This window comes from Penicillium roqueforti (genome assembly GCF_015533775.1).
Source record: "Penicillium roqueforti strain LCP96 04111 chromosome Unknown scaffold_11, whole genome shotgun sequence".
NCBI lineage: Eukaryota > Fungi > Ascomycota > Eurotiomycetes > Eurotiales > Aspergillaceae > Penicillium > Penicillium roqueforti.
Window position 1 is genome coordinate 325,517 of NW_024067575.1, and position 21,596 is coordinate 347,112.

The following is a 21,596-nucleotide window of genomic DNA, read 5'->3' on the forward strand; positions in this document are numbered from 1 at the left end:
CACAGAAGCCTCCTGGAGGGCTCATGATCTGTAAACTATGCATATCATATCCTCTGGGCTAGGGATGGCGACTGGAGAGTCTCATTGGTGACAAGCTTCCTAGCACATTTCTTACTGTCTTGGATCTGCTTGTTATCCCACGACGTGACGATGGAATTGTTTTTTTTTTTTTTTCGGGGGCCAAAATTTGTATGTTATCACAAAGAATACGGAGTAGACCATAACAATTTGAGGTTTGAATACAGTAGTCTGCTTGACTTCAGCCAATATCCTCCCCATTCCGTGGGCCTATTTAAACATTACTAATCCAAATGTCGGCACTCGGAGTCCCGAAGCCCGCGATGCCGACTGCCCACGAGACTAGATGATGGATGATGAAGTTCTAAACGAATGCGAATGCATGTTCTCCTCTGACTTATCTCCGGTTTAACTCTCATTTGCCATGACAAGCCCACCAAGCCCGATCTGGGGAAGCTTAGCCCTGTTTGACGGAGTCATAAAAAAGTCAGACACGGAAGTCCGAGCCCTTTCATGACATCCGGTCACTTTGCCATAAGTTATCTATAAACCATTAAAGCCCCTGAAATCTCCTTCAATCTCATTGAATGTCCTCAATTCCTCCCAATCCCCAATTCTTTATCCCCGGACATTATCTCCGCCTTCCGCATTCAGCAGCTCGTGGCTACCCCCACATCGATTGGATTACTCACACCGTTTCTTTTATAATCGAATCTCCGGAACACTGCCTAGCTGGGAATCAGATTCAGTATCCGGTCAACATCCAGCATGTCCGCACCCGAACCGCTGCGTGAAGTAGTGGTGGCGGATGAAAAGCTCCGGGCCGATGCCTTAAGATCAGCACCCGACGAAGCGGACGTGCAGCCTACGCCAAAGAAAAAATGGTATCGCAGACTCAATCCACTTCGATTGCAAAAGACACCACCCGTCCCAACAGAGCGATCTGTGTCGCGAGAACATGGCGCTTCGTTTTTCAGTATTATCTCCTTCCAATGGATGTCCCCGTTGATGAAAGTGGGCTATCTACGTCCACTCGAATTGCAGGATATCTGGACTGTCAATCCCGATCGGGCCGTTGACGTATTGTCCAGCCGATTAGACGCCGCATTGGAAAAGCGCACTGAGAGTGGCGTCAACCGCCCGCTTCTCTGGGCATTGTACGACACGTTCAGATTTGAATTTCTGCTCGGCGGCATCTGTCAGCTTCTCAGTTCGCTGTTGTTGGTCTTTGCGCCGTATTTGACTCGGTACCTCATTGCTTTCGCGACGGAGGCTTATGTCGCAGAAAAGGCTGGTCTCCCGGAGCCTTACATCGGCAGGGGTATGGGGTTCGTGGTTGGTATCACCTGTATGCAGTCAATGCAGAGTTTATGCACGAACCAGTTCCTGTATCGGGGTCAAGTTGTCGGTGGGCAGATTCGCGCAGTGCTGATCTCCCACATCTTCAACAAGGCTATGAAATTGTCTGGTCGTGCCAAGGCAGGAGGGCAAGCTACACCAGAAGAAGTCAAAGCCCTGGACGCAACCAAGGAGGCTCTCTCAAATCCCGAAGAGAAAGGGAAACAGCATAAGCCAGATACTGCGCTACCTGGACCTGGTGGTGTGGCAGGTGATGGCCGCGGATGGAACAATGGTCGCATCACTGCTCTCATGAGTATTGACGTGGACCGTATTAACCTGGCTTGTGGCATGTTCCATATGATTTGGGCAGCACCCATCTCGATTATAGTGACACTCATCCTTCTCTTGGTCAACATTGGCTACAGTTGCTTGTCTGGGTACGCATTGCTGGTAATCGGAATGCCATTTTTGACTTTCGCCGTGCGATCCTTGATCAGCCGACGACGGAGTATCAACAAGATTACAGATCAGCGTGTATCTCTCACCCAAGAAATCCTGCAAGCTGTGCGCTTCGTGAAATACTTCGGTTGGGAGAGCAGTTTCCTCGGCCGTTTGAAAGAGATTCGCGGACGAGAAATTCGATCCATCCAGACCTTGCTTGCGATCCGAAACGGCATTCTTTGTGTGGCGATGTCGATTCCTGTTTTTGCCTCCATGCTGTCTTTCGTTACCTATGCACTATCACATCATGACTTGAACGCCGCACTGGTTTTCTCCTCATTGGCGTTGTTCAATTCCCTGCGGATGCCGTTGAACATGCTTCCAATGGTTATCGGTCAAGTGACTGATGCTTCAACTGCTTTTAGTCGAATCCAGGAGTTCCTGCTCGCCGAAGAACAAAATGAAGATATTGAGCGGGACGAGAACATGGAGAATGCAATCGAAATGGAACATGCTTCATTCACCTGGGAGCGCCTCCCAACAGACGAAAAGGATGCAGACAAAGCCAAGAAGAAGGCAGCTGCACGCCCTGAACCATCAGGAAACTCAACACCCAAAGACGATAACACCGATGAAACTCCCACAGAGCCATTCAAACTCAAAGATATGACCTTTGAAGTTGGCCGACATGAACTGTTGGCCGTAATTGGAACAGTCGGCTGTGGCAAGAGTTCATTGCTCTCGGCTCTAGCGGGAGATATGCGTGTGACTGATGGTACTGTACGCCTGAGCATCACACGCGCATTCTGTCCTCAGTACGCCTGGATCCAAAACACCTCGGTGCGCAACAATATCCTGTTTGGGAAGGAGTATAATGAGACTTGGTATGAGCAAGTGATCGAGGCATGCGCTCTGACCCCAGATCTCGAGATCCTACCGAATGGAGACCAGACCGAGATTGGAGAACGAGGTATCACGGTGTCTGGTGGACAGAAACAGCGATTGAATATCGCCCGGGCCATATATTTCGATGCGGAGCTGGTGCTCATGGATGATCCTTTGTCAGCTGTCGATGCACATGTCGGTCGTCACATCATGGACAAGGCAATCTGTGGTTTGCTCAAAGATCGCTGCCGAATCTTGGCGACACATCAACTCCATGTTCTCAGTCGATGTGATCGAATTATCGTTATGGACGAGGGACGGATCAGTGCGGTCGATACATTCGACAACCTCATGCGTGACAACGAGGTCTTCAAGCGGTTGATGTCTAGTTCTCGACAGGAGGATATGCAAGAGGAAGAGGTAGAGGCTGTGGGCGAAGTCGTGGATGAAATAGACGAAAAGGAGCCAAGTTTGAAGAAGGCCCCAGCAAAACCCGCCGCAGCTCTGATGCAGCAAGAAGAGAAGGCCACCGCATCCGTCGGCTGGAGTGTCTGGAAGGCATATATTCGAGCCTCCGGTAGTTATTTCAATGCTATCATGGTATTCATCTTGCTCGGCCTTACCAATGTCGCCAACATCTGGACTAGTTTGTGGCTGTCCTATTGGACTTCCGACAAGTACCCGGGGCTCTCGACCGGCCAATACATTGGAATCTACGCTGGACTGGGTGGCAGTGTTGTCGTCTTGATGTTCAGTTTCTCGACTTACATGACCACATGCGGTACTAATGCTAGCAAGACTATGCTTCAGCGTGCGATGTCTCGTGTTCTCCGCGCGCCTATGGCTTTCTTCGATACTACACCACTTGGACGAATCACCAACCGCTTCTCGAAGGATATTCAGGTGATGGACAATGAACTTTCCGATGCGATGCGTATCTATGCCCTGACCATGACTATGATTATCTCCGTGATGGTCTTGGTCATAGTGTTCTTCTATTATGTGAGTACCCTCTCTCTTGGAATTTTCTTGGTATTTTGATCTTTGCTAACTCCTTTAGTTCGTCATCGCACTTGTCCCGCTATTCATACTGTTCCTTCTAGCTTCGAACTATTACAGAGCATCCGCCCGCGAGATGAAGCGCCACGAGAGCGTCTTGCGCTCAATGGTGTATGCCAAGTTCGGCGAAGCCATCACCGGAATCGCGTGCATTCGAGCATATGGCGTAGAGAACCAATTCCGCCGCACCATCCGAGACTCGATTGATGTGATGAACGGGGCCTATTTTCTCACTTTCTCCAATCAACGTTGGCTTAGTGTCCGACTCGATGCTGTGGCGACCGTATTGGTCTTCGTGGTCGGTGTTCTGGTCGTCACTTCTCGGTTCAACGTGTCCCCCAGCATTTCTGGGTTGGTGCTGTCTTATATCTTGGCTATCGCACAGATGCTTCAATTCACAGTCCGTCAGTTGGCCGAGGTTGAGAACAACATGAACGCCACAGAGCGGGTTCACTTCTACGGTACTGAATTGGAAGAGGAGGCGCCTTTGCATCAGGCCGAGGTGCCAGCCAGCTGGCCTGACAAGGGCCACATCGAGTTCAACAGCGTGGAGATGCGCTACCGGGCTGAGCTTCCACTCGTCCTGCAGGGCCTCACCATGGATGTGCGGGGAGGCGAGCGCATTGGTATTGTCGGTCGCACCGGTGCCGGCAAATCGAGTATCATGTCCGCACTATTCCGTTTAACTGAACTATCAGGAGGTAGCGTCAAAATTGACGGCATCGACATTTCCACCGTCGGCCTCCACGACCTTCGATCCCGCCTTGCCATCATCCCCCAAGACCCAGCCTTATTCAAGGGCACGATCCGCTCGAACCTTGATCCGTTCAACGAGCACGATGACCTCGAACTATGGTCCGCGCTGCGCAAGGCGTACCTCATTGAACAAGAGCAAGAATCCGAAGACGAGAAACTGCCAAGTGGGCTAGCCAGCGGAACTACAACCCCAGTCACAGACAGTGACGTGAAAGCGCGCCCGACAAACAAACTCACTCTCGAATCACCTGTCGACGACGAAGGTCTGAACTTTTCCCTAGGCCAGCGGCAATTGATGGCGCTGGCCCGGGCACTGGTCCGCGACGCACGTATCATCGTCTGCGACGAAGCGACCTCTTCCGTGGACTTCGAGACCGATCAGAAGATCCAGTACACTATGGCTCAGGGCTTCGAGGGGAAGACTTTGCTGTGTATTGCGCATCGCTTGCGCACGATCATCCACTACGATCGCATCTGCGTTATGGATAAGGGTCGGATCGCTGAGATGGATGCACCAGTTGCGCTGTGGGATAAGGCAGATGGCATCTTCCGGGCCATGTGTGAACGCAGTGGTATCACGCGCGAGGACATTCTCAGTACTGACTGAGATGATTGACGATCCAAAAGTACATAACCTCCATACATTCTAGTTACATACCTTACCAAGGCACATCTAATGTGACTTTAATACATACTATCCTTCGAATGCAGTACCTATCAGATGAGGAGGGAAGGGACGGAGTATAGATAGGGAAAGAAGGAAGGAAGGATCATGTGAAATAAACCGGTAGTTATGGCAACTACCTATGCAAATACCAAGCTCTACGTGAAGACTGTGACATGCTAGGTCTTCTCAAGTAGGAAAGAGTGCAATCAATTCAGAAACTAAGATGGAGAGGGAAAGAAGCAGGTGCAAAGTGGGAAGCAGCCTGTTGATACAGCTCACTTTACAAACGTTGCAAACCTCAAACCTCTCGCTGAGATACCTGACAAACAATCAATGAAAGCAAACGAATAAACAATGCAAACAGGAAGCGAGCAAGCAAACGAGCAAACAAAACAAAGATCTTAATGTGATGGCATGTGATCGTACACTCAGAACTCAAGACTGAGTCCAAATATCTATCATGGCATCAAATTCAAAGGAATTCAACTCGAGGACTCAAGAGTCAAGGAGTTGAGGTAGAGTAAGTATGTTTCAAAAATTCCCAAGCAAGCCGCGAGGCTCACTTGAAGCAGTCAAGGTGGTAGTTTTCAACTAGCAAAAACACGATCTCGGATGTCTCCTCACTGATACGTGTAAAGCCCTTGCACTAGGATGAAGAAGAAAGAAAAAAGAGAACCAATCTGGGGGGAGGACCAGGTATTTATATTTCCCCAGTGGCTTCAAGGCAAGAGCAATCAAAGGGTTGGTGACGATCACGGACTATAGATATCCCGAAGCAAAAGTGGGCGGTGAATAGTTCTATATCTTCTATCACTCATAGGTGAATTCGTTTGCAGGACTTTGCTAAAGATTATGGTGTGCAGACCGCCTTTGGACTGTTTTGTGTTGTCTTGTTGACTTACTTTTTCCTCACATAATTGATCATAGAAGGTTTCATTGCCTACTGGACCAAAGTAGTAAAAAGGTAAGAATCACAACCATACCATGCCATATAAACTCACCAGAGAAGATGTAGCCTGGGGCATTGAGGAGTCTGCGGCCATTAGGGCTGCTGGTAACTCCAATCCAGCCGTCCTCCATGCTCTTTTGGATTACCACAAGAGAACACTTCGTGAACTAGCGGGGTGTTCTCCCAATGCCAACGTCAGTGGGAGCAATATGGGCACCTACGAATCTCCACTCACGGCTGCTATTCGCGTTAATTCACCGGAAAAAGTTCGGATGCTTCTGGCCAGTGGTGCAGACCCCATGGGCATTCATATTTGAGATTTATCTGACTACACTGCGAGGTTCATGCGTGGTCGAGACTCCAAGGTCGATATCTCGAAGTCAAGGCCGAGGATGAGGTCGTACTCTGAATTAAGAATCTACGCCTTTATCCGGCCAGTCTAGTCTCCTATCTTAATAAGGAGGGAAGCGTAACCGGCTGTATCGAGGCGTTCGCTATTAGTAATAGTAACTTCAAGGGGAATTCTAGGTTTATAAATCCGTATACTACCGTTTAGTCTCTCAATAACTTGCGGAGCGCCGAGTGTATTGCTAAATCTACTATTAAGGAGTATACGTACTCGTACTAGGTCGATTTCTTTCACTAAATCATAAGTTCCATCACATCGGACCAGGAAGAACCTGCCATGCTATCTGCTGAAGACTAGATCACTCCTTATCCAATTCACAAACCAATTCCATTCCCAAGTTTCGCATCATCCCCTCAACCCCAGCTTCCCTCCATCCAACAAGATCCCTCTCATCTAGCTCCACCTTCTCTTCCTCCTCCGACAACGTCCCAACAGGAAACCCAGTAAACTTGACCGGCAATGCAGGCGCCGTGCCAACCACCCTCATGTGCAAGCCGGTCAAGATACCACGCAGATGATCCGCCGCCTTCCCACCACCCCGCCCTCCATACGAAACAATCCCCGCCGGCTTCCCCTTCCACTCGAAGTAGAGATAATCGAGCGCGTTCTTCAGACTCGCAGGGATACTCCAGTTATACTGCGGCGTGACGAAGATAAAAGCATCGTACTGGCGCACCACCGCGGACCACGCCCGCGTGTGCGCTTTGCTGTAGTGCGGGGTGGGGTCTTCGGCGGGCAGGCCGGCGGGGATGACGGATTCGTCGTAGAGGGGTAGCGACTGCTTTGCCAGGTCGAGGATTTCGAAGGTTATGTGGCGCGGGTCTGTGTCGGTTGCTTTGCTGTGGTTTGTTGGGATTGTCGGGTCGGAGATGAGGACGTCATAGACGTACTGCGTTATCGTGGGGTTGAGCCGGGGGCTGCGGGTGCTGCTGGTGACTATCGCGACACGTTTGGGAGGCATTTTGAGTATGTGAATAGGAGCTTCTGGGAGATAGGTGCGAGTTGGATGATTGTTATAAAAGAAGTTGGAGCCTATAGTTTCGTAGGAGCCTATAATTTCGTGGAGGCCTATTTTCACGGTTGCGGACATAACGGAAGTCAAGTCGGAGATTAGATACCCGGAAAGCTTGAATTTCCTATATTTATTTTTACCTTCAAGTATTGTTGGAATAAATCAGAATAGACTATGTCTGTTTCTTCTTTTTGGATCAAGATATATAACATAATAGTGGGAAACACTGGAAAGCCACTGTCATTCTGGACTTTTAGTAAAACAATACAAAGTTCAACACCATCTGTCCAAGACACGGGATTACTGGCGCCTATATCCGTCTTATTTGATCCCATGATCCATGACTATATATATACCCAATAATCAAGCACAGGACATGAAGCAATGAGTCTGGCCCTGCGTGCCTATCTCCTCCAAAGCGGGATCCGGTCTCCGCAGCCAATTAGCCAACATGTTGGTACAATGATCGACATGCTCTAGATCCCCAAGCATATTGTCCAGACGACCCCCACGCATGTGGACATCGTGGCCTCGACGAAGGAGATACAGACAATGGACCAGATGCTCACGGACAGCAGTCCAGTAGAAGTCCGGGTTATTGCCGAGTTCGGTGTAATCCTTCATTTGCTGTGTGGCAGCCTCGTCATAGAAATATACAAAGGGCTTTCCATTGTTGAAATGCGCAAACTCGTGCGTGAAGTCATGCGGACATTCTTTGTGCAGCCAGCAGCCAGCAAGAGGGTCGTAGGCACAGCCGAGCGCTTCGGCCTCCTTGGTTGAGTTGCCGCATGAGTATCGTACTCGTGGAGCTGGTGGCAGGCACTGTCGCTGGCCTTCGAGTGATTCGGGGTATGCGAGCGAGTCAGAGGGTGGCCGTTTTAGGACAATGACCTTGCGGAAGGGTTCCACGGCGATGGCTGTGATTACGGCGATCACCAGGAGTAACAGGACCATCAGCAGGCCGGTTATGGTTATTGCGGCGAGGTTTCGTTTCAAAAATTGTTGTAGGCCCCGGCGGGGCGGTCTGTTCGTGATGGTGACATCGCTGTCCCCATCGGCATCTGCTTTGGGGATGGGGTTGTAGTCGCGAGAGAAGACCTTGTCCATCATGACAGAATTAACGAGTGACGATGTGCGGATTTTCCGTGGGATCGAAGACAAGAGAAAGCTCTCATTTCCGAGGGAGAATCCCAGTGGTGCACATGATGTTTATTGAGACTTGTTGTAGTCTTATTCATGTCAGAATCGGGACAAAGAGTAGATGAACAGGCGGATTTTATAGATGGCCCGGTCCAGGTATCAATAAGACTCGAAAGAATCAAACCAGTTATAGGTTGAGTATTGAATAGAGGCTATGTCCGAATGAAGAGTTCAATAGGAAAGACTAATGAAAAATGGTTGGTCCTAAACAAAGAAACCCTCGAGACCCGGGCAACGCCACTTTCAAAGGCGTCTGCTGCTCATATTCTCCTGTACATTAAAGAACGGTTCATATCTTTCATTCGAGCGTATTGTTGGAGGTATAGATGTATAACCAAATTTATTTGCGAAACTGAACTGTATTCAAATATATCAACAAATCCACTTAAGGCATATTCACAACAAAATGCGATTTACAACAAGAATGAAAAGACATATGTACGAAGCTGGCACAAAGCCGACTCCAGACTCTAGATCTGGCACCAATCTAGACAACGAAGACAGTCTGGTTGAAAGACTCCAAGAACGCGGAAGGACCGGCCTGCAATTCAATTAGCATGCTTGAATTCCTTTCAATGCAAGAGATCTACTTACACCAATCAGAGCCGCATGGGCGACATTAATCTGGCTTTTGCCAACGGTAGCCGAAGCCGGCACAGTGATCGTAAAGTTCTCATACGGGGGCAGGTTGGTCTCGTGGTACACAGGGCTGAAAGGCCCGTTGTATAGAATTGTTCCAAGAATATCCTCTGCGCTCCTGCAAGGTGCGGATGCACACGAGGAGAGGCCGATCGCTATGCCCACCTCCGTGGACCCACTTAGAGAGTTCTGGATGATCAATTAGTAAACCGGATTTCTGTGATGAGGTCACTCTGGAACTTACAGGACGCTGCACTTGGACGACGACTTCCGTGCCGGGATTGATCTCCTGGTTCTCAGTGGGGAGTCCGATGGTGGCACTCTGAGCAATGGCCGCGGCGATGAAGAGAGTAACGGAGAAGAAGGACTTCATTTTGATAGAGATATAGAATTTGCTGGTAATATGGTGAGATGGCGTAAGATGTTCTATTGTATGGCGAGTTACTGTAGAAAATGCGATGATTCTGGGGTATTTATGTGCTCGAAATCCGGGTGAAGGGCCAGCCCGAGTAGCCACCCCTGGAATTCTAAAAGTATCAAAGACGTTGATTGGCCGAGTCTGTGCAAGTTTCAAATATATCCCATAGTTAGTTCACGGAAGCCACGGACAGCCTGACGCTAAGGTCAATCGGGAAACTAAACTGGAAATCTCCCTTGCATAGGTATTGAAATAAGTAACCTGACTGGGTCTCACTTGATGTCAACGCATTCAGGCTTGATTTCAAACCAGTCCTCTATATTATTGGTGATGTTTTAAGGGTTGAGGACATGCGGTGTACTGGCTGTCTCACACGGGCCCATGATATTTCTTAAGCCAAAGTGGTGACGAGAGATCAGCGTCTACTTCGTAAAACATAGCGCATCAAATCATTAGTTAGCTGGTCTTTATATACGACTCCAGGAATAGACTAGTCTCCAACGCAGATAGATGAGGTCAGACTGTTTGTTCAGCCTCAACCCAAGGCTGAGTAGAGCAAATCTTACAGGACAAACGGGCCAAAATTAGTATATTCAAGGTGGGATGATACATTTGGTAGCGATCGTTGAATCATACACATGGGATGGGCTCGTTGTAATTGATTGACTGTCGTGCTTTCCACTTATCCCCAGTTTTTCCTGCTTCCTATATTTAGATCGCGGTGTTAAGTTCGTATCCGACATCCGGATGGTTAGGTTGAGATGCATATAAGCCTTCCTAGAGGGCCTTTGAACACAATCACATTGGCTATTGTTATGTAAAGTACGATGTAAGTCTCCCATTATTGATTATCCCTCTTTTAATTCATCAAATCGTGGCATAAAGTGGTAAAATCCATGGATAGCGGTATTTCGCCCACAATATCCTCAGATCTGCAGGGGCCAAGTGACGTCTTCGCCCCGGGTCCCCAACTCCGCAGAAAAAACCAGAATATATCTGTACTTTCTAATGATCCTATTGTTTGACTTGCATGAATGTGATTCTCTCAACTATTCGCCATTCCTGGAAAATCTTCTTACACACTTTCACCAGATCAAAATGAGGAAATTCACTCCCCGGAGAGCTCATTATATTGCCAAGTCGATATTGACAGACCCGCTCCCCTCAAGCGGGCCATGGCGTGTCATTCACGAACGTCCACCACGTGAGCATGATCTCCTCGAAGTTACTGTATCCAGCAGCGGATCAGGAAGACGAGTTGATGTCAAATAGATGGAGACTCGATTAGCTCTCATTTCTAGTGACAGTCAGTTGTATTACCGGATTAGGTAAACGCTGTGAAAGATATCACAAAGAGACAGTTTCCCTGTCAGAGAAGTGGATCTATGTCGGAACAGGTGACATATATGCATTTGTGACTGTTCTTCTTTCTCAATCCCATAATCTACGGTCGCTGCAACTTGATTGCGGGATGATGGGACATGTTCTTCTTTCTACGCCTAGGAATACATTTTCTCTCAGCTTTCTGGATTTCTTCGTTATCGAATACGGTCTATGTTCTAGGTGCTCGAAGGTTTAACGAAACAAGACACGTTTTCATCGATGTATCCCTCATTTATAACCTAGATCAACATGCAGGCTAGTTCTATCTACCTTCTTAATGCCCAAAAATCTAGCTCCACATTTTCGAGGTGTCGCTAAGGACTTATCCAAACCTACTGGATCAGGTAAGCTAGTATCTGGTCCAGCTTAAGGGACTTGTATTGACGGAAATCCCTGTCATTTCTGAAAGTGTTCACCTGACCTTATTACACCTTATGTATCTAAGAAGCAAAAATGTATGGAAAGGACTACCCTAAGCAATTAAGATTGAACGATTTATATAGACTTAGTTTTTCACAATATGCCATGCAAGTGTCATACCCGAGATAGTATACCTGTTGTTGTTCTAGAGATTTTTCTTCTAGATCTAACATATAAGATGCAGTTAGCTTTCCTATAGCTGAATTAATATGCCATCTTAATAAGTAAGTTTGGTTTTATATTGCCGACGTATCATACTAGACGCACAAAAAAGAAAATTTCTTAACCGAACTAACCGACCAAACCACACAAATTTTGACTATAAAACTTCACCAACTAGATCAAAAAGCAATCGATATGAACAAAAAGCAAAAAGTTATGATAAGAGTGGGATTTGAACCCACGCCTCTTGCGAGACCAGGAAACTATTACTAGTTGTGGAGTCAAGGTAAACCTTAACCTGGCGCCTTAGACCAACTCGGCCATCTTACCAATTGATGGAAGTATTCTCGTTCTATAGCTCTATCAACAAAGGGGGGTAAGACGTGAACAGATATGTATAAATGGTGAAGGGAGGAGAAATCTTAGAAGAATAGGACAGGGAGAGATGATAGAAGAAATATGATAACGTGAGGAATAGATGGTAGACAGACAATGATGAAATACGCGGAAGGAATATAGAACCGAAGAGATGGATGGTAAAAGCTATGTTAAGAGCAGGATATATAGAACAGCGCATACATATTATAGCAGGCATGGTGGATAGGATGATGCAAACTACACCAGAGATAAAATAGCAATTTTAGAATGGAGAAAATTTTCATAAATCAATTGCAAAGTAAATGACAGAAAAGAAAAAGGGAAAGGTGCAAGAAGTAATTAATCTGGCTGCTGTAGCCGATCCTTCAGGCATTCATGGGTGTGAAAGTTGGTGATGTTCAAAACATCTGCAACGGAAGGAGAGGGCATCTTGGTAGGAAAGTGTCAACAGTGGACATGAGAAATGAAAGAATAAAAGACTGAACACAGATCCCACTCATTAAAACAAAGAGCCGTAGCCTCTTCACGACAAGGACACTAGAAATTAAATCTCACCTGATGGCCGGTAACCTCTCCAACAGAACATGTCAATCATAGCCGCCTCCATTTTCGGCCTCAAGAGCTGCTGCCATCCGTGCCTGCTTCCGCCTCCACTTTCTCCTACGCTTCGTGTTCTGTGGGTTTCGAAAACATTCCTCAATGGGATGCATTGTGAGACGCAGGTGAAAGGGACAGTAATGCTTGGCGAAATTTTCAATTTGATACACGTTAGCGACGTCAGCACCTAGGTTACCTAAGGGCGACTGTTGGTTTCCTAGTCGGTATGCCTCAAACTCCAGGAAATCGGCGAAGGCTTCATCTAGTATGGATGCTGGCAGAGAACCTTTCTCAAAGTGGAGCGACTCAACCCATGGAATGGTGTCAGGATTTACACTGACCGCAGCAAGGAATTGGTTGAGGATGAAGATCGTGGGAAGATATGGGGATCCAAAGGCCTGCTTCATCTCTTTGAGGGCTCGTTGCCATGCTTGCACAAATGATTCGGGCGACTTTGATGAATAGTACACCGTATGGATCCAGTTCATGAATTTGCGGTGAGCAGCAAGGCACTCGCGGGATTTGCTCTCCGAGATCTCGCCGGGGAAAGAAGCTGAGTTCGGGTTAGTAAAAGTAATGTTCAAAGGAAGGCAAGCAATTGAGAGCGAGGAAAAAAGACACTCACCATACGAGAGAGGAGGGAGATAGGGAAAAGACGCGGGGACAAATGGCTGTAAGTCAATTGGTCGAAGACCGAGGTAATATCCAAACTGCGGATGAAACACCGGCTTGCCATCCACCATTCGGGAGGCTGATTCAGAAGAGGGCTCGATTATTTGGGATAGAAGAGCGGGCCCAAGTAAAACAGGGTAAATTGGCGGCGGTTTGCAAGGACCGTAAGCAACAGGACTAGGGTCAACGGACGGAGGACCGAAGTACCCAAGACCGAACTGAGCTGGAGCTGGAGCGACTGGAGCCATGTTGAAGTGAGGCTCGCCCTGAAATCTAGATCCTGGATCTTCTGCGTCGGGGACGAACATTTTGACTTCGCTAAGTGTCTTGATTTTGTCATCAGTTCAGGGGATTTCGTCTTGTGTATGACGGAGTAAAGATAAGACGTAGATTGAATGTCAAAAGGATATGTCTGGGGCGTTAGCAAGTTGTAAGCTGTACGAGTAGATGTAAATAAGTTGCCAAAGATAGTTTGGACGATTGAGATACATGCTGTGTTGGATCAGAAGCTTGATGGATGATGACAAGGAAATGTTGATGCCTGCTGTCAAGTTCGCTTTTATATGTAGCCCACCTACATCACAGGCTAGTGTAATTGATTCAAGTTAGAGGTCTATGATTATTAAGTCAGTGAAGTTACATTCAGCCCTGATAGACGACTCTAAGAGCTCCGAAGGACAAAAGCTGACCCTTTTAAGACAAGATAATGACAGCCAAATTTACAATTCGGGTACAATTTAGAGAGAAGTAAGATGAATCTTAGATAAGTCGTTAGTAGTTAACATTCATTTCTTACATAGTCTGACTATAGTTGCGAACAATATAACCCCAAGTGGTAGGCAAAACTCTTTCCCGCGCTGTAGAGAGGAATGTGACGTCTTCCCATGCCACCTCCAATCTTGACAGATTCGATCCTGAAATCAAAAATGCGGGACTATTAATCTCCACTGACAAACAGAGCCATCTTCCGTTCAATTTATCTAGTTCATTTTCGTATGGGCTAATTCTAATATATCTTATGCTCCAGCTCATTTAACAATGGGCCGATGCTGAGCGAGGGTCCTAGCACGACTGCGTGTCGGATTCTCTGGTTATCGAGCTCGAACAACGAATCTGCAGGTCGCGGCTTTTCCTATGTAACTTGTCAATGGCAGTCAGGTCGGCAATTATCCCTGGGAAGATGACTGTTTAGGCAATGCGAACAGATCTCTAACTAACAGTGTGTATTGGACGAGTATCTTACAAACATCACTCGTGGTAGTGGCCAAGGTAGTTATGTGGCTTTCTATGCTGTATCAAATCGCCTCTATCATTGGAGGTTTACTCAATTATACCCTCTGTGACGTGTACTAATTGCGGGAGCATATTAGTATAAAATAACAAATATAGCTCTACTAATCTGAAGACTATTTATGTCTGCAAATGCGGCTAACGAGTCCCGAACATACATCACACTAGGCCCGCTGATTGGGCTAAAAAACGATAGTTGATCGAGGCATGTCGATATGGCACTGGGTCCGAGAGCTAAGAAGGGAAATTGAAAGCCTAGTTTCGAGCTATAACTCCGGCGGAAAGAGCTATTACGTGTTTTAGTACCGATTTGTGCAGGGTCTGAAGAGTGTGACTGGATGCCCAAGATCAATTATACTTCATGAGTCTCGGCATTGATTGGCACCTTGGCTCTACTATAAAGCCGAGTTTATGCGACCCGCATCGGGAAGCTGCAGGCATCGGAACTATAACCATGGGATGCTGATCGGTAAGAATTTCCAGACCAGTTCCAGAAGTATTCTGGGTGTTTGTGGATCATTTAGCCTAGCTTCCAAGGTGTAGATATAGACGGAGTAACCTCGGGAATATTTAAGCGCATCGGTCCTGGCTAATAGAGGTAAAAAATGCAATTATACCAACGGTAGCTCGGATAATGTCCTCCGTAATACTGATATCATTCAAGCTCAAACAGCTGAACGTCCCAATGAAATTTAACAAAGCCACATGGGAAAGCACGATGCAAGTGGGACCCGTCGTGATCTGATAGCCAGCCATTTTAGCACGTTCCACATCCCCTCTCCACATTATGTTACGCTCATCCCCGACGTATTTTCGGTTTCTGGATATCATAGGTTCGAGTGTATATTTACTTTTTCTACATATAATTCTATCGTCAATTATGCCACTTGTGTTCCTGGCCGATCTTTTTCAGACGGGATCCGCCCGATCGTATCTTCAACATTACCTATCCCTTGTATAGAACGAGAGAATGAACCCTTTTGCTCCTCGAGATTGCCAGGAGTGGGTAGATCGACGCCAAAGCTCCCATTCCGCCTCCACCGTGTCGTCCGCGTCAACGAGTATCCTCTTTCCGAGTCCTGCGACATCCCCAGGGTCCAGCTCGAGGAAGCAATCCTGGCAGTTCTACGATGAAGTCGTGCGGCTCGAGCTGACTCCTTCTGTGCAAATGTTTGTGTCGAGAACATGGCTCCCTCCGGTGGGAATGCGCTGACTTGTTCGCAGTTCATTTGTCAAAAACGGCCAACTATTCAAGCTGAAATACAAATTCATTGATATTTGCAAGGACTCAACGGGCGCATTGAGATGTCTTGAACTCGGAGGAGGATTAGGCCAGCAAACACCTTTTATCCATGGCTGTGAGTTGTGTCGCATATCTCCGAAAGATAAACATGCTGATCATTCATATCATAGTCTCCAATACAAAACTGCCGGTCCCCCACCTAGAGCATCCAAAATCAGGCGACGATTACCCTCTTCGCGTGTCCTTTATGGACCAGCAAACGGTCCAAACGGGAAGCACGGTATTCATGACGCAGCTATCATATAAATTCGATCATTGGGATGGTACGCGACCGAGAAACCTTGGAGGATGAACATCCGCTTACATTCGCAGATTGCGTACGGTTTCAAGAACTGCTGCTCTGCTCCAAGTTGATCTTTATCGGGGGGATGGCCGAGGCCAAGTCTAAAGGCCGGGGCGAAGAGTGCATCAGCCAAAATCTTCGCATCCTCCGCGGGCACAATGGGAAGCGTGTAATGCTATTCTTCGCTAACTCGCAGCGGAGGGAGCTCAAACGATACGTTTCCATACCCCGTGAGTTTCGGTTCGATCCGGCCACAGCGACCTTGCTAACAGCCCGACTAGTGAACTGTATCGGCTCAATTAAACCCCCGAAAAAGGCCGGGCGGCCAGCCCTACTGGATCTGAATCCGAACTTCGAGATTCTGTGTCAAATGCGGAATCTTACGATTCAGTTTCTTGACGATGATGGTCAGTGCACATTTGAGTTTCTTTCATTTCGGACTATTCGCTTATTCCTCTCTCTTTCCCAGACTGCGCAGCATTTTGTCAGATGTTGTCATACGACCTGACGATTGGATGAAGCGTTCACGAGGACAGATATAAATCCCTCAATTGCTATGGATTTTATATGGAGTTGGAGTTCCTGGGCAGAGGGGCCGATATGTATCACATAATACCAAGATACCCCTGGGCGTTGCATATACCTTTTGAGACTAGAATTGCGTCTGGAATATAATGAAATATAATGAAAGAAATGAATAATCGAATGCAACATTAAGTGATTAATTAGAATAAATGGCTCAATTGGTAATAATACAAGAACCATCTAATCTAAATTCGCCATGTCTCAAGGGAGTCCTCGTGGGCTGGCCGTTGCATGTGGATCCGTCGTGATGGCCACGGACAAGTCAAGCTCAAGAGACGCCGCACGTGGGGGGAACAACCCTAAAGCTTTGTCTTGCTCGCAGCTTAGCCCCGCATTAGCGCCTGCAGGGATCACGGGCCTCCGTCTGTATTTCGTTTGTAAACCTTGGAAGCCCCGGGTATAATCTAAGCATCTTCTGATCTTCTGCGAAAATGTAGGACTTTAAGTCTTTAACCATCTTTCAACTTTCTAATATTCACAATGGGCAAGTTCCACGCCCGGTTGTATAAAACCGACCGTGCCAGGGACTTCGACCATGAGCAGGTATGGAATCTCCGAACAGCATGACATGCATGATGCAGGTTCCTAATAGTTCGGTTTTAGGATCGATATGTCCGCATGCGACAGATCTACGAGACTATCGACAGGCAAGGCTTTCAATGGATTGTCGTGCTGGTCGCCGGTCTTGGGTTCTTCCTCGATGGTTACACAGTGCGTGAGCCCCCTGTTTCAGAGCAGATTGAAATGTTGTCGCAACGCATAAACGGCAACCGCTAATACTCGACACAGCTATTTGCCAGTAACATGGCTTTACCGATGATATCCTACGTATACTGGAGAGACAACACTTCCTCGTTACGACTCACATGCATCAATATCGCAACACTTGGGGGAACCCTGCTAGGGCAAGTGGCATTTGGATTTCTTGCCGACAAGAACGGGCGCAAGAAGATGTACGGTGTTGAATTGGTACTCCTCATTACAGCCACCCTAGGTGTGGTCATGTCTTCGACAGGCGTGGACGGAAGCATGAACGTCTTTGCATGGCTTATTTGGTGGAGAATCTGTGTCGGTATTGGAGTAGGCGCGGATTATCCACTCAGTGCAGTGATTACGTCTGAGTATGTCGATCGATCTCGAAATCTTCAATTGTGGAAAAACTGACCCTTGAAATATCAGATTTGCCCCCACCAAGCATCGCGCCCGCATGATGGCTACCGTCTTCTTCATGCAGCCACTCGGTCAGATTGCAGGCAACATCGTCTCACTGGTTGTTATCGCAGTGGCTCGTGCTAATAGCACTCCGGGTGAAGACATCACCCGCACTGTCGATATAATGTGGCGCTGGGTTATCGCCATCGGAGTCGTGCCCGGCGCAGTCGCTACTCTTTTCCGGTTCGCCATCCCAGAGAGCCCTCGCTACCTAGTCGATATCGTGGACGATCCCGTCACGGCGGAGTTTGATGCAACCACCCTTTTCAGTGACACGCCCGGTATGATTGATTCTGTGGGCTGGGGAAACACTGCGACATGCAGTGCCGGTAGCGCAATTCAACTACCTCCGATTTCGTCCATTGCTAGCCGTTCGACTTTCGATAACGATGAAGATGATGACGAGTTCACCCGCTTACCCCCCGCTACCCTCAACTCTCACTGGCGGTTGGCACGGAGCGACATCATGCGGTACTTCTGGACAGAAGGGAACTGGCGCAGCTTGGCTGGTTGCTCTCTCGCGTGGCTCCTCCTTGATTTCGGCTTCTACGGTATCGGATTGTCGAGCCCTCAATTCTTAGCAAAGACGTGGGGCCAGCTTCATATCTCCGCGGCGGCACCGAGCTGGATGACAGACGATTCACCAGACGCCGATATCTACACGATGTTCATGGAAACCTCTGTGCGCGGGCTGATTGTGCTCAACATCGGAAGTTTTGTCGGTGGCCTACTGCTCATTGTCTTTGCCCATAAACTGGATCGCGTGGCACTGCAAAAGTACATGTTCCTCGCACTAGCGGCTCTGTTTATCGCCCTGGGAACCATGTTCGTCTGTCTTTACTCCCACCCTCCTGCTGTGGTGGCATTGTACATCGTTGGCCAAATCATGTTCAACTTTGGTAAGTCAAACCTGGGTTACGATGCACTAAATCATTCTAACCAACTACCCACAGGCCCCAATGCAACAACCTATATGATCCCCGCCGAGATCTTCCCAACCCGATACCGCGCAACCTGTCACGGTATCAGCGCTGGGGCTGGAAAGCTGGGTTCTATTCTCGTACAAATCTTCTCAGCATATTATCACTTCGGCGCAGGGCCGGGTAACGCATCGACCCGCAAGCACGGCATTGTTCTCCTTGTTTTCAGCGCCTGCATGATCATCGGCGCAGCAGTCACGCACTTCTGGATTCCACCTATACAACAAAAACGGAATGGCAGAACTAAGCTTTGGGGTGGTAAGCCCGAGACTCTTGAGAGCATGTCTCTTGGCCGAATGGGGCGCAAGAGTCGAGATGCTGATTGTCGGAAACGGACATCACGGCATCGGGCGCTTTCAATGAGTGCTTAGGTATTGCTTTTCATTTATAATTAATTCTTCTGTATAAATTTTGATTCCTTTTATTTATTTTTTTTGGTAGTCCCGGTTACGCGGTTACGTGGATATAAACCAATAGTTGCTGTTCGTCCACTAGAATGGACTTATAAAAGCATCGAAATTCATACTCGAAAGCAGTCACCATCAAGCAACCGCCCCGTAGCCACCGCGTCAAGATAGAGCGCAACATCCACCCCGCCATCATGAACCCCACTATCCATCACCTGAAGACACCCGTCCATCTTAGGCATAACAGCGTGCACATAACGTGGCTTATCCCCACCCACAAAGTCAACCTCATACACCTGCAGCCGCAACCACGACGTAACAAGCGTATGCTCAGGCCCCAAAAACCCCTGCCACAGCCGCTGGGGCGACACCTCGTGCGCAGCATCATGCAACATCGCACCCACAGCATCAGCCGTAAACCGCTTCATGGTCTCTCGGATCCGACTAGCCGTCTCGCCTAATATTTCCTGACATATCGAGGAAGCGGTTCCACCAACATGGGTCAGGAACAACGGCGATCCGATGAACGTATCAGGAAGAGCGGGGGAAACACGCGGCCGTGTGCCGAGGCTCAAATCCATGTATATGGGTCTTGACGAGTTGGCTTGTCCGCGTGCTCGTGTAATGGCTATCCACAGGTGCGCGAGTAGAGCGTCCAGTCGAGAGATGTCACCTCGACTGCCTGTGTCGAGGGCTGCGGCTTGGAATTTGCTTAGCTCCGCACCTGTAAAGTGCAACTGTGTGTACCTGACTTCTTTGGAGAAATCCCACGAGCCCCAGGGTGCTGGCTCGGAGGGCGAGACTTGTTTGTAGTCGATTTCTGCGGGTTTGGAGTTCTCTGTCGTTGGTATCAAAAATGCCGGGTAGCCCTCGTCGCTGGTATCCCACCAGCTATACCGATGCAAGGGCAATTTGCGCGCGGTGTGTACGAGGGTTCGATCTGGCTCGGGGCTATCAATATCGCCCGCGGCGCAGTTGTCTAGCAACGTCGGATCGAATACGGGCTCGCCCATTAGCGGAGATTCGGGCTGATTTCCAAATTGCTTTTTGCTGTTATGCGCCCATAGATGCACGAATACCATTAAAGTCTGTGCGTCCGCTAGACAGTGCGCCATTTTGATTCCGATCACGTAGCCTCCTTCCTGGAGGAGAGTGATTTGGACTTGCATCCCTGGCAGACCGGCATAGTCGCGCAGGTTGGCCAATGCCAGTGGGTTGGATGATATGAAAAGTCTTTCGTCGAAGTCATCGCCTACCCATACTCCGGGTTGAGAGCCGGTGGTCGATGAAGCCCGTTCCCCCGCTGTGGGGACGATTTCGTCTGCTCGGAAGGGGCGCTCAATTACTGTCCATTCGACACCTGGGTCGGTATCAGTCCCGTATACAATCAATGGACGATTGAAACGTTCTGTGTGGTCTCCTTTGGGGTTGACGGGTGCCCATTGGAGTTGGCCTGCCCATTGAGGGAATTTTGAAAGGGTTTCAATGAAGGAAGTTCGCAAGCGGTCAACCAGGGTCTTCTGATCTAGGTCTGCAGATTGGTTAAAAATCCAGATTGCTCCTGTTGGAGCAAAGCGCACGACTGTTGCGTCAAGGATGGACAAGGGTGTTGATGTCGGTGTTAGCTGGCTGGCTGGTCGCAACCTTGTGGACTCGATGGTGGTCATGTTGTATGTGCATGGAATATCTGTTTGGTGTCTGATATTTCAGACCAATCTCATTCATTTTATCTTTCTGAATTCACGAGTCAATATCCGTCACTGTGTGTCACTGTGTGTCACTGCCCCACAATGCATCGACCCCATACCAAGCTCCTACTTAAACTAATAAGCCGAAGTCCTACTGTGGACAGCGCCCATCAAATAGTATATATCACCACTTTCGAACATATTGTATATATTTGAGGGCATGTGATTACAATCAGGGGCTCAGTAGATTTAGACACCTGAGGCTTCCCGCCCAGAGTTCACGGCTGCCTGAATATCCTGTACCGCCTTCCAATCGGGTGCAACATAGAATTCTGCCATATTCTGCTATAGATAGCAAGGCAGGGAAAGTCAGGGGAGAAATAAGTACTTCGTACAACAACATGGGTCGGCACGGCGTTGTGAAATATGACATGTCAATGCA

General features: G+C 48.2%; 8 protein-coding genes across 8 annotated transcripts; 3 read left to right on the forward strand and 5 right to left on the reverse strand.

The window, feature by feature from the left end:
• Positions 1-786: 786 nt before the first annotated feature.
• Positions 787-6,195, forward strand: LCP9604111_5012 (ATP-binding cassette transporter YOR1; the record flags this gene model as incomplete). The annotated part of the gene is made up of 4 exons (XM_039072776.1): positions 787-3,687; positions 3,746-5,096; positions 6,095-6,131; positions 6,177-6,195. The coding sequence occupies 4 exons, from the start codon at positions 787-789 to the stop codon at positions 6,193-6,195; spliced, it is 4,308 nt and encodes a 1,435-aa protein (XP_038928983.1).
• A 628-nt stretch (positions 6,196-6,823) lies between these two features.
• LCP9604111_5013 (flavin-dependent quinone reductase) lies at positions 6,824-7,486 on the reverse strand (the record flags this gene model as incomplete). Its single annotated transcript, XM_039072777.1, has 1 exon — positions 6,824-7,486. The coding sequence occupies one exon, from the start codon at positions 7,484-7,486 to the stop codon at positions 6,824-6,826; it is 663 nt and encodes a 220-aa protein (XP_038928984.1).
• A 414-nt stretch (positions 7,487-7,900) lies between these two features.
• Positions 7,901-8,644, reverse strand: LCP9604111_5014 (uncharacterized protein; the record flags this gene model as incomplete). Its single annotated transcript, XM_039072778.1, has 1 exon — positions 7,901-8,644. One exon carries the CDS (start codon positions 8,642-8,644, stop codon positions 7,901-7,903), a length of 744 nt encoding a protein of 247 aa, XP_038928985.1.
• Positions 8,645-9,224: 580 nt separating this feature from the next.
• LCP9604111_5015 (uncharacterized protein) lies at positions 9,225-9,749 on the reverse strand (the record flags this gene model as incomplete). The annotated part of the gene is made up of 3 exons (XM_039072779.1): positions 9,225-9,278; positions 9,332-9,565; positions 9,621-9,749. 3 exons carry the CDS (start codon positions 9,747-9,749, stop codon positions 9,225-9,227), a joined length of 417 nt encoding a protein of 138 aa, XP_038928986.1.
• Positions 9,750-12,724: 2,975 nt separating this feature from the next.
• LCP9604111_5016 (uncharacterized protein) lies at positions 12,725-13,714 on the reverse strand (the record flags this gene model as incomplete). The annotated part of the gene is made up of 2 exons (XM_039072780.1): positions 12,725-13,287; positions 13,360-13,714. The coding sequence occupies 2 exons, from the start codon at positions 13,712-13,714 to the stop codon at positions 12,725-12,727; spliced, it is 918 nt and encodes a 305-aa protein (XP_038928987.1).
• A 1,952-nt stretch (positions 13,715-15,666) lies between these two features.
• Positions 15,667-16,801, forward strand: LCP9604111_5017 (uncharacterized protein; the record flags this gene model as incomplete). The annotated part of the gene is made up of 6 exons (XM_039072781.1): positions 15,667-15,866; positions 15,921-16,054; positions 16,110-16,262; positions 16,312-16,512; positions 16,564-16,689; positions 16,752-16,801. 6 exons carry the CDS (start codon positions 15,667-15,669, stop codon positions 16,799-16,801), a joined length of 864 nt encoding a protein of 287 aa, XP_038928988.1.
• A 546-nt stretch (positions 16,802-17,347) lies between these two features.
• On the forward strand, positions 17,348-19,430 carry LCP9604111_5018 (phosphate transporter; the record flags this gene model as incomplete). The annotated part of the gene is made up of 5 exons (XM_039072782.1): positions 17,348-17,410; positions 17,471-17,578; positions 17,657-17,988; positions 18,047-18,978; positions 19,033-19,430. 5 exons carry the CDS (start codon positions 17,348-17,350, stop codon positions 19,428-19,430), a joined length of 1,833 nt encoding a protein of 610 aa, XP_038928989.1.
• Positions 19,431-19,579: 149 nt separating this feature from the next.
• LCP9604111_5019 (transferase family protein) lies at positions 19,580-21,133 on the reverse strand (the record flags this gene model as incomplete). Its single annotated transcript, XM_039072783.1, has 1 exon — positions 19,580-21,133. One exon carries the CDS (start codon positions 21,131-21,133, stop codon positions 19,580-19,582), a length of 1,554 nt encoding a protein of 517 aa, XP_038928990.1.
• Positions 21,134-21,596: the final 463 nt, after the last annotated feature.